The sequence below is a fragment of the Idiotropiscis lumnitzeri genome, chromosome 19 (genome assembly GCF_059441095.1).
Source record: "Idiotropiscis lumnitzeri isolate Australia: NSW breed Sydney's pygmy pipehorse chromosome 19, RoL_Ilum_1.0, whole genome shotgun sequence".
NCBI lineage: Eukaryota > Metazoa > Chordata > Actinopteri > Syngnathiformes > Syngnathidae > Idiotropiscis > Idiotropiscis lumnitzeri.
The window spans coordinates 9,995,356-10,007,742 of NC_142409.1; the positions used below are offsets into that span (position 1 = coordinate 9,995,356).

Sequence of the window (12,387 nt, forward strand, 5' to 3'; positions counted from 1 at the left end):
AAAAAAAAAAAAGACTCAAATGGTCAAATATTTTTTTTTCCTGTTAGTTGATCCCACATGCTGTTGTTTATAACCCCTAAATTTTCACGGCCCTTTACTTGTACTTTTACTTCCTCCTTTGCTCCCGGCTATAAACTTGATGTTAGCCGCGTGTTCATTGATGACGCGGGGTGAGTCCCTTCAAGATTATTTAGTTCCAGTTTCTGCTCCGTTGGCTGGAAATCACCCTCGCATGCTTGTTTCGCGTTCAGATAAAATGCTACTATGGACGACTTGATGGCATATGACGACTGACCTACAGAAGGAGTGGAAGTCCCACATGTGACGTGTTGACTTTTAACAAGTGGCTGACTCTTCGTCAGTGTATCTCATTGTTCCTTTTTGAATTCCTGGCTACTCTATACAGTTGTTATACTGAAAATGAACCCACTCCTTTTGCACTTTTGTCGTTCACTATTGACACATTTTTAACCATTTTTTTTTACGTGTAGCCTATCCCAAGTTTTATTTAGATTTTTTTTGTAGAGTTATTTATTCTATTTTGGTGTAACTCTAATTTTATTGGGTGTAATTCCACTGGCGACCACTCGATGGCAGCACTAGATTTAGTACGAGGCACTGTAAATATAAGAGAAGAAGAACTTTGTTTTGACGCTCTTAAGTTAGAGACACTCTGTCCCTTTTACTTCACCGACATTCCTATCGGTATAAAAAGAAGAGTTACAGTACACTTAAAAAGTCTCTGATAGAATATTGATCGCTTGCTCTGATGAGAAACAGTCGCAGCTGCGAAGAGTTGTGTTGCCTCTATTAGTGCATCAAATCAACTGACTCCATGATGCAGCAATTTCCCATAATATATTTTTTAAGACCTGTTTTATCTTTTTCGGGGGGGCTGTAACAATCAGAGAGGATGATCACAATTGAAACTTTTGTTTGTTTAGCTGCAGCACATGCGCACACAGCTCCGAGCTCTTGTTGCGCATCGCTGCCGGTCTTTGCAGGGGGCCTCTCGTAACTCATTCGGTGGCTGCTGCTGAGTGATGACGTGTGATTTGGCGGGGGGGGAGACCTCTGATGGAATGTCTGGAAGCAAACCCCCCCGGGGGCAGGCAAAACATCGACTTTAATCCTCAAGTTTGCCAATTAACTCATTCACTGCCGTTGACGGGTATAGAAGCCAAAAAGTACATTCATATACTGACACCCATGTCACTCACCAGGTCAGGCGTCGCTTTACAGTCACAGATACTACAATAGAACATGAGTATGACACACCGAAAAGTCCTCAAAACCAAATTTTTTCGTCGTTACATGAACAAAGGGGCTCGGGTGACCTTGAGTTGACCCGAGTCAGCCGTCCCATTGACGGTAAAGCTTCACTAAAGAACGTCTTGCGGACGTTTGTGTTTGCACTCGTTGAAATAGTCCACATTGTCGGGCGGGAGGCTGAGTCACTTGGAAGCAGCCGTCCTAATAACTCGCAGACTGAAAGGTCAGGTACAGAAATACCACAGCGGCACCCTTGACAACACACGAGCCCGTCACCCTAATTAAATAGCACGGTCGGCCATTTCTGTTCACCGTCCACGTACGCTCGTCGTTGAATGAAAGTTTTAATTATTATTCTGTGATTACGCTACTCAATTTCCCATGACCGCAAAACATCAGCACCAACTTTCAAGACAGTCTCACAGCGATATATTACGACATCACGATTCATCATAATTCAGAATGGCTCACTTGCAGATATATTTAAAAAAAAAAATTAAAAAAAAAGATGTCTGTGTAATTTCAAGCAAGCACTCCGGAGACCCAACTACTTGCATGTGAGCAATTAAAAAGTAAATATACCATAACGTGACATGCACAATTAATATGTCAAGAGCAGGCTTTATTATTTTCATATAAAGATGCGTTTCACGAGCCGTCGCGCTTTGCAAAAACACAGTCTTGACTCAAACGCTGAAATTATAACCTTCCCTAAACGCTGTGCTATTTAAAGCCTTTGAACTGGGCTCTGCCTGACTTTTGTATACTGTACAGTAAGAAGTGGCTTCAAAACTGGGAGGCTTCCAGTCCACAATGAGGGCTTTCATCTACGCCTAACCATTTAAAAAAACCCAAAAACAAACATATGGAGTCGTGTTCGGCCTCACTTGGAGGTAATCCCCCGGTAGCATGTTGCTAACGCAGCCCAACCAAGCCTGCCATTGACGCACACGCGCAAATCCGACAGCGTTTCCCGATATCCAATCACACGCTAATGGCGCGCTCTCCCTCGCTTCCCAAAATCCGTCCGAAACGCTGCGACTCTCATGAAGTCTTTTTTCGAATCCCAACGTGTACTCGCCGGGGAATGTATGTAGGTCAATCTGCTTTGCCTCATCTAAAGCCACGCAGATACGTAGCCATCATATTAATATGACATATCCATACAGCCACTGATGCTTGTTTGGAGGCTTGCTGACATGTTCTGGGAAAATTGATCTTCACGTTCATTCATCCTTTTCCGTGGAGTCATTTTATACCGCCGTCTTTCCCTTGTTGACAAAACGAGCCGCATAACAAATTGTTGCTCTTCTCGGCTCTTTCGTGGTCACGCTTGAGCCAGTGACTCGCTATAATCCATTTTCTGGTGTTTAGTCGGTTGAACACGCAATGCAAAGGCGCCCCCCCCGTGTAATATATCACATGTGCGGCAGCATTTTACACAAGTGTCAAGAGGTGTCCAGATAAAATAGCCTCCTCTCATGACCCGCCTCCGGAGGTCATGAAGCAGAGATTCGGCAAAACGCACGTTTCCCAATCCGCCGACTGCTATGAAATCCTCTTTTCACATGCAAAGTTGCCCCGCGAGCGACATCATTTGGCAACCGTCGCTGCGGATTTGTGTGCGGGCCAAGTTGGCTCCTAGCAATTTGTCAAAGGAGTCAAATGTGTTTGTCCGATGGAGAAGCTGTGATCTTTTCTTCCTCGTGTTTCTCGGAGCCAACTTCTCCTCGCGCAACCCCCCCCCCTTTTTTTTTTTCTTGTCACAGCTGATGTTTTTTGGCGCAGCAAATCACACCGACAGACCCACACCCCCCTCAGCGCACACACACGCTCTCTCCTTTTTTGCGCTTTTTAATTCTCCGCAAATTCCACCCGCCAGCGCGTGAGCGTGATTCCCGACTCCGCTCGCCGTATCGCCACCTGAATTGCGAGGAGGAGTGCAACGCGTTCTCCGGGGACGAGAGACGAAAGACTCAATGATGGATGGAGAGAAGCGAGCGGAAGGAGTGAAAACAGCACGAGAGCAAACCCGGCCGGGGATTGAACCGAAGCGACGCGCTCACATCTGGAACCGCTTCAGCAGCTGCACCTGAAGGAGGACTTTTGCTCTTTTTTTCTTTGACCTCTTTAAATTGGAATCTCTGCCGAGTGCCGGAATGCTTTCCCCGTTGAGCACGTGCAACAAAGAAAAGAAGAGGACGCAAACATGCGAGGTAGGAATGCTGAAGGAGTGACGAACGAGAATTTAAGTCACTTGAGACCAAGATCGTGTTAGTTACTGTTTGGCAAAGCTCGTCCTGCTACTCCACAGGTTTAGTTTGTTTTAGAGAATGATCCCAGGAGAGGCGAGCACCTTCCTGAGAGCTAATAACCCCCCACCCCCTTGACTTCCCAAAAGTCCCCTCCCTCCACCGGCCTCTCAGCCTACCTGCACCCGTCGCAACACGCTGGAGCGCCACGGGGAGTTCTGAGAGGCGCAGAGACAAAGTGCGACTCACCAACGCGGGATGTCAAAAACCTCCAGGCTGGCCCGGCCTCTCTCAGCCGGCGCCGGATCCAGGCTGCCCTCCCCCAGGAAGGAATGCCCTGGCACAACTTCTTTGGCCGCTCAGGCCCGGGTCCAGAGTGTGGGCGAGAAGCTGATGAGGGCGGGCACTGACAGTTTGTTAACAAGGCAGAAATCGGTCGTGGACAAAGCGCAGAGTGACACCCAGTTGGAACGAAAGGGCCTCGGTGAGGCTGGACCCGCCAAGGAGTCCAAGAGTAAAACCAACGCGCTGAAAGCGGCAAGCCAGAATCACGGCTCACTTCACAGTAAGTTGTCTTGTAAATATCATTCTCAACTTGTTTCGACGCATTCGGTAAGTTTGAAACTTGAACTCGGTCCTTCTCGTCTTTCAAAGTTTGGTGGGTTAAATTTGGCGATCGAGGCTTTTTTATTTTTTATTTTGGTTGTCTCCCTTTAAATCTGACCAACAGTCATCATCTTACCCTGAAGGAAAGGAAATTAATTTGTCAAGCATCTGCTGCACCAACCTCAAAAACCACACGAACACACTTGTTGCTACAGGTTATTTGAAGATAAAAAAAAAGAAGAAAAAAAAGGATATACAAGCTGCACTTTTCCATGTTGAAAATAAATGGTTGTTTAGAGCGCCCCTAGTGGTGAAAGAAAAATCCACAGAAAAGCTGCACCGTTGTATTAGCCGCATGGTTCAAAATCCAGGAAAAAAGTAGCAGCTTGTAGTCTGGAAAATACGGTGACATTTTTAAATTTTTTTTTTTATTAATTGGCTCATGCTTAATGAAAACTTGTTTGTGACTTGCAATACAATTACCCCATTTTTCCCGTCTGAACCGTTTCTACTAAATAAGTCGCTGCACCTCACTGGGCCGCAGATTCCGAAGGAAGAAAGAAAGAACTCTTATCATTCCCTTTTGACTCTTTGACCAAACTTCCAACTCTGCAGGGCGCCAGCTTTCACTGCCGCGTCGGCGTCACACTCGCGTTAGGAATCTCACCAAGTTTCCAAATGTACTTTAAGTGTTTGACTGACGGATCGTATATCTTCCCGTCAGCCGCTCTCAAAGAAACCAGTGAAGGAAGGTAGATTTTAGTCTTTGGGGCGGATGGAGACAACCCCAAAAGGGGTGAAGTTAGTCAAAGAGTGACAGAAGGAGGTCAGGAATGTGAGCAGGGCATGCTGGGGAATCAACAGGTCTCGAGTCCTGCCTGTGAGTGAATCCCTCCCCGTTAAAAAAAAAAAAAAAAAAGCCTGCTTGCGGGTTACTAGGGGGCAGGTTTGTACTGGAAACCAGATGTTTTCGTGAATACCAATTAGGGTTGTCTTTTTGTGAGGGTCTTCACTTAGCCCCGCCCCCATCAGCCTATCTTTTGCCTTCATGCGCTTCCATCCACCCTTAGAATACGCGAAAGATGACCCACAACAGGATAAAAGTGTGATAAAAATTTTGGACAATGCCTGCAGCTGAACTTCTCGGTTCCCCCGAGGTGCTGCGAGTTCCAGAACAAGAACGACGAGGTCATGTGCGAGGCAAAGACAATAAGAGCACATGACAGGTGACATTTCCCTCGTGTGAAAGCTTCAGAGATGACCGCGACTTGACACAAGGCCCAATTTCAGAGTTATTCCGTCCCTGCAAGTGAAATAGAAGGTTCAGCTTGATTCTCGGGTGGGGGGGGAAAAAAATTGTGCAAATCCGACAAGGTGTGGAAGAGCAGACTTGGACTTTGCGGACCTTGACCAAAGGATTGGTGTTTTCTTTTCATTCATTCTCAGTTCTCCTCTTGCTCAACTTGAAAGTAACATACCCGACGTATCAAAAGTTGGGCCCTCGGGTGATCGTGCCCCGTCATGCAAGGATTTGTTCACGACGCTCCGAAGATACCGTTGGGCGCGTTTGCGCGATGAACTCATCTCTTGGTTGAGCGACCTCCGACGGTGAATCATCCGAAGCAGCTGACAACTTGCTTGCGTGAACTCACGTTTGCGACGTTTGTCACCGAGCAAGTCAGGGCGGGATTGAAGGGCTTCGTTGTGTAAGGTTTTAGATTTTTTTCTTTTTTTTTTTCCTGATCAAGAGTGATGACAAAAAGGCAGATTTTTCTGAGCTATATTGGCATTTTTTTTTTTTTTAATGCTTTTAACATCTTTGACTTCCCAGATAGTCAAAGTGCCACGTGCAAAGATTGCGCAATACTTCTCTTGGAAGAGAAGCCCAGTGAGTCATTGGAGACATAAGATGAGAGTATGTGGGCTAATGATGCGTTCATGGACCTGCTAGTCTGCCTTTGCAAATGAGTGGACATGACTCATCCCTCCAAACAGAAACAGACGAGAAATCGGGCCGCTGAGCAAGAAGAAAGAGTGTTGCTTATGTGATCACTCATGAGTGTGTATTGTAAATCCTCCCCACAGTGTTTTTCTTCCGGGGGGGGGTGTCATTTGCAGTTTTTTTTTTTTTTCTCCTTGGTTCCTGAGGCAGGAGACTGCCGAGGTGATTGGCTGCAGCTGGAGAATGAATAAAAAAAAAAAAAACGCTATCCCACGGAAGACCACCAATGACGTTGACGCTCCATTTGTTGAATTTGGATTATGTCAGATGGTGTTCAAAGGATTTGCTAACAACTGTTTAAGTTATTTTTTTTTTAGTATCACTCTTGTTCACATTTTTCAAACCAAGCTGTCTGAACTACTGAACTTTTTCAGACACTTTCGAGTGCGCAAGTCAGTAAATCCTCTCTAAACTAAAATAGAAAATTCCTCAGTCAAGCGGGTCATCTGAAAAACTGAATTGCCACAACGCCACTTCCCCGCATCGATGGCAAGTCGAAGGAAATGCCCGCTCAGATGATGTCCGACGTGTCCTTGAATCGCTTTGACTGGCCCTTCGTTGTGAAAGAGTTTTACAAGTCCTCAGGCTTTTATTTTTCTTACTGAGAAAATAAAGGCCCTCATCCATAAGCTGTCCCACAAACGGGTTTGCGTAAAACGAGGCGTGTGCGTCAGATTTATTCCCGACGCATTGCACTTGGAGCCACCGCGAATAAAATCGACTTCCTGCCCACCTTTGAATCCCTCGAGTGTGTGACGGCGAAGTTTCTCAGCCCCTCTCGCCTCCTCCTTCTTCTTCTCGCACCTGGCAGCCGGCGCCCCCCTGCTGTCAAAGCAATGCGACTTAAGGTTGGCTCGTCTTCAGAGAGCCTGAAGCCTTGTGCGGGGTTACGTCAGTGTGTCACGTGACGTTTATCCTTCTATCCCGACTTGCTCAATTACAGTAGTCTGTTGCGCAGAACCTTCGACTAAACACCCAGATGGGTTTGACTCGCAGCTTCTCACATTCCTTTTCTATGAACTACTAAAGTCATCGATTTTGGGAGTTGGGGGATCAGCTCCTCCCTTCCATTTGCTTTTAGATCAGGGGGATTTTTTTTGGAGAAGGCAAATAATACGCTTTGGTCGGGCGATGAAGTCAGTGGTGAGACATTCATGCTTGTCAACTAGAGCGCTGAGACGCCTCGTTGACGCAGCAGCGTTCCAGCCCGGCTGTGTCGCTAAGCTGGGGGGGGGGGGATCTCTACTGAGCTGATGTTAACAACCGGAGGTTTAAATGACTCCAGAAAACACATTTGGAAGTTTATTTTTCCTTGTTACAGTTTGCCAGTCATAAATTCACTCGCATTTTTTTTTTTTTTTTGTGCTTTGATGTAATGCCCTAAAATGCCACAAATGGCGCCAAAGCCCTGGCTGATAGGAAAGTAGTAATAAACACAGGTGACCACTTGAGGGTGTCGTCTGCGTCTCGCCTAAAGTCAGCCGGATCACGCTTCCGCATGACTCTGAGAACAAGCTGTATAGAAATTGGAGGTGTTTTTATTTTTATTTTTTTTGGGTGACCATCCAGCAAGACAATAATCAGGTTAAAAAAATAAATCAAAGTGTTGTTGTGTATGCACGGGTTTTGTGTTCTACCACAAGACTCGATCCAGAAAAGCACGTCCAAGCTTGTTAGTTCTACTTTGTGGTCGTGTGTCTGTCCCCGTGGGCTCCTCCAAAACAGATGCAGACTTTCAGATCATTTTTGCCTCCCTGCAGGCTGAGCATCTTTAAATCTCGTCTGTCACGTTTCAGCGCCCCTCTATGGTGGAGTTTGGAATGAACCTTGCCTGTCAGTGTTCCCAAAATTCGACAAAAGCTAAAATGGGAGAATATTCACTCTTGGTTTCCACGTCTCCACCTTTAATATCTCAGACTTTTTGATCCCGTGGGATCCTTGCAATGAATAAAAATCGCAGCAATGGATGTAAATAATCTCTTTTGTGACTGCGGTTGACTTCTATTATTAAAATTTCCCCCACAGGAAATAACATTTACCAAATTAATCGAACCGCTGCACTCGCAACCGAGCGCTTCTCGGCTCTGCGTAACGTCAAAACGCATTTGTTTTTGTTGTCGTGCGATTACGCCCTGGAAGGCTCTGACAAGCGAGCGTCACTTCTGTCGGTGGCATGTCGTGAAGTGCAGCTCGTGATGGAAGCGACAGCTGGCAGTTCATTCCGCGTGCAACCACCATTTAGCAATTTTTCATGGCTGCCACGTTCTCCAGAGAACCAATAAAGGCTGCCGTCATTTGTATCTTCATGTTCAAAGTGGAATTTGAACGATTGGCATGCAGTCGGCCAATTAAACCCGTTTGAAGCCCGGGAAAAAACATTTTAATTTTTGTTAACGACATATCACGAGGAAAAAGGTGCAAAATTTCAAATGTCATTCCAATGAATCCGCAAATGTGTGAAAGGTGTTCTTGTTGATTCGGTTTGACAGTTGACAAAAGTTTGAAACAGCCATTGGACTGAAGCGGAATGACTGGATAATATAATGCAATTATTAGTTTAGACTTTTCACTGCTTTTCGATTAACTGTACATACGGTGTGAATTGCAAGAAGAAAGTCTTCAATTGTTTGTTTTTTTTATTTTAGCCTTAATTTTAGCATTAGCATTTAACAAATTCTCAGTCAGAAATAACTAGTGTTTTAAAGCAGTGGTGCCCTACCACCGGTCCTCATGATGCCGCAGATCCATATGGTGCCAGGTCATAAAGATGTATTAAAAAAAAAAAAAATATATATATATATATATATATATTTTTGTTTTTGGTTGATTTACTTTCTTAGTTTTTTTTTGGGGGGGGGGGATCCTTATTACGCACTATACAGTACATGTTTGTTATTTTCTATTCTGACTACATCCCACTCCCATTATTGTTTGGTATTGTCACGAGGCAATAAAGCGCACCAAATAACGATACTGTTCTATAAACCCGAGTTGGAGTTGTCTCTATGACAACAGTGTCATGTAATTTACTGTACGGCGACCGCTTGCTGTGAAACCATAAAGGCACAACGTTCCTTGATAATGGTGGGCTTTCATTGTACAGTCTTGGGCATCGCTACCTGACATTCGTTAAGACATTTTGTTATGTGCAAGATTCAGGAAAATCTGTTGCTGCGCATTTAACTCATTTACTACCAGCAAAGTTAAAAAAATAAATAAATAAATGCATCTTTGACATTTTTAACCGTCAATGGCAAGAAATGAGTTCATTCGAATTTTTTTATTTTTTTTTATTTTTGTCTTAGTTGTCAAAAACCCAACTTTCCAATCCCCCTTAAAAAGATTATGAAACTGGCTTTAGAGCGGAGGGGAGCAGCTCACTCAGTGCTTTGGCTGATTTCAGGCTAAGTATACGTAAAAGGCAGCTTGGTCCAGGGGCTAGAAGGGGAGTCGTGGGGGGGTTGGGGGGGGGGATCAAGGGGAATGGCAGCCAAGGCCTTTTAGGCCCTTTTGATGCTCGTTCTCACTCTCCATATCAGTTTGGTAGGAACATGCCCTGCAAGCCAAAACTAGCATGAGCCAGCAAGAGTCTGACTTTTTGGGTCATTCCCATGGCGGCTTTGAACTCTATTTGGATACAGTGGAGGGAAAAAAAAAATGCAAACAAGATCTAATTTTGTGACGCTTGCTTAGCTGAGGTCTCTCGAGGTTTAAGAGAGGCATTGCCGTCTTGCGCTTACAAGCTATACGAAAAAGTTAATCTCTCTTAATTGACTTTATTCTAACATAGTTAGGACAGACTATAATTTTGTCGCGGAGGCTACACTATGTTGGAAAATTATCTGGTCGACTTTATTTCTCCATTCTGAGTCCGTGCCATTTGTGAGTTTTTATTTTGGGACAGCGCAAACCTGCCGCGCCTCTTTCCTTCAATCTGCTGACATTTGTGTGGCTGAAAGGCAGCCATCTGTCACTTGAGTGTTCGTACCGAAGCAGCACGGTCGACTTGGGTCTCCACCGGCTGGCGCAGGTGGCTCTTTTGACAGCGTGACTGCGACCGAAAAGTACAGCGAGATTCCAAAAGTGAACAGTGAGACGTGTAATCCTCACCTGCTCCCGCTAACGCTGTCGAGTATTTGGGGTTCTTTCCGTCGCATTTTGTGCCGCTTGCCTTTCAGCAACGCGAGGATTTATCTGGCGGGGATTAAGCAAGGGGGGGGGGGTTCTTTGGCCTAACAAGAGACGAGAGCTTCAAGACGACGCGAATATTGCACCTGCCTCCCACTTTATTTTCTCAGGAAAATCACTCGGACAACTTAGTTTTAAAATGAAAACAAACATCTCTTGAAGGTTTACTGCGGCAAATAGTTGTTTTTTGAGTTGTGAGTTGTAGCAAACTTTTCAATTTCGCCAAAGTCTGTTTCCTTTCCTTCCTCTGCTCGCGGGACCTCTCCCGTAGTGCTCGTGACTTTAGGTGAAAAAAGGCAAACAGGCAGCTTACTGCTGATTGGCTGCTACAAGGAACCAGATGGGCGGGACAATCTGCTTCTGCAGGCGGGGCCACGAGCACAGCGGAGAAAAAGAGAGAGAGAGGAGTGCCGCAGCGAGCCAAATAAACCAGCGTTTAATTTATCGGCCTTGAGAGTTAAAAAAGATGCCACGAATCGACAAAATGCCAAATATCGGCCCCGATAATTAACTATTGGCAATGAGCTGAGTCTGGGACGTTTCTTAGTCTGCATTTGAATCGTGACTTTTACTTTGACCAGAGTACTTTTTTTAATGCAAGTACTTGTGCTTAAGTTGGGCCTTCAGGACTTTCGTCTGCTCTGCTTTGGACGAGAATCCTCCACCTGATCGTCACAGAGTGAAGATTCTTTTTTTTCCAGGCCTTTGCGTTCTGTGCATTGACATTGCGTCTGTCAGTCATGCCCAAGAGAAAAGTGTCTGTGTAGGAGAGTAGCCCATCCTCACATTCCCTCCCTCAAACATGTGTTGCCCAGACTAAACAACAAGAGGAACGTCTCTCGAATCCAACCTGGCAGCAGAGGTGCCGCAATCGTCCTCGTGGCTCCACTGACTTACGTTTAGGGACTGCTTCAGCTGCAAAAAGATGACACGTGGCTCCAAAAGATAACGGAGCTGTTTTTTTTTTTTTAGTGTTGATGCACCACTGAGATAATTCCAGTTCATTACATATGAAGTTTTATTTTCAAAGTTTAAGTGAGACATTCTCAAGCTTCTCTCCGTTGTACTTTACTGGATGTCCTTGCTGTCGTCCAAACCAGGTACGACAAGCTTGTATTTTTACCACATGGTCAACTTGTGTTCCATGTGGACCGGATGAGCAATATTGGTCATCGCAGAAACTTTTATGCAGAGAGATCCAGCACTGCCCAGCCTTTCGTCTTATTTGATGCATAAAAAAAAACTTTTGTTGGACTTCTCAAGCCTGTCCTGGCATTACTGTCCTGCGCTTCTCTTGCTTTGCGGGTTCCAACCACAATCCCTAAGCAAAGATGCCTCTAGGTTTGAGTTGAACTCTTCCACAGGTCAGGAGGTGTTAGCGCGCCGCTTGATGAAGGTGTTGACAACGCCAAACAAAAGCTCAGTGTGCTCTTGTCATCCTGCCTCCTCCCACTCGTCACCTCTCACCTCCTGGCCCTGCACCCCCAAATCACACCTCCACCCCTTCCAACAGGAAAATTATGGGTAGAGGCGCACTGGTGTTGGGAATTCGTGAGCTGCTGGCTTTGGAGAGAAAGTTCCAGACGGATGAAAAAGAAAAAAAAACGGATTCAGCTGCCCCCTTCTAATTTAAAAAAAAAACTGTCCTTGTGAGACATTCGAGCTGGGAGTCGGCCAGCCTTTTCGGTGTGTATGCGATGCCACACACACTCTCTCGCAGGCATACATGTGACAAGCCTTTACCAAACAATGGCTGAGCGAAAGGACTTGGGCTCGGAGGAGGAGGGGGTGTGCAGTTTTGTTGGATGACCTGATTGGAGCATAAACAGCAGCCCAGGAAGTGCTGAAGTAGGAAAGCTAGAGAGAGAGCGAGCGAGAGAGAGAGAGAAGGAGGGGAGGCAGTGGGAGTTGGGGGGGGGGGTTGTGCTGATCCGCCGTGAAGGAGCGGAAAAAGTTTTTGGGATTGTCGCATTTGAACCCGCTTAACAGCAAAGGTGAGTGGTCGCCTCGCCGCTCCAGTTTTGACAATTCTGAGAAATCTTTTGGATAATTGTCATTTTCAACTCC

General features: G+C 45.6%; 1 protein-coding gene across 6 annotated transcripts in view; it reads left to right on the forward strand.

Annotated features, from left to right (window-relative positions):
• LOC148318429 (sickle tail protein homolog) overlaps positions 1 to 12,387 on the forward strand; it is a 67,689-nt gene that overhangs the window by 14,389 nt on the left and 40,913 nt on the right. For 2 of the 6 annotated variants that reach the window (XM_088282639.1, XM_088282641.1), the window contains exon 1: positions 3,091 to 4,089. The exons of 1 other annotated variant lie outside the window; for it this stretch is intronic. In XM_088282639.1, coding sequence (XP_088138765.1) covers positions 3,783 to 4,089 — 307 coding nt within the window. In that variant the 5' untranslated portion in view covers positions 3,091 to 3,782. Of the gene's footprint in view, positions 1 to 3,089; positions 4,090 to 12,235; positions 12,315 to 12,387 lie in introns of those variants that run through there. 3 more of the 6 variants (XR_015839881.1, XM_088282640.1, XM_088282644.1) reach the window with 3 other exon arrangements.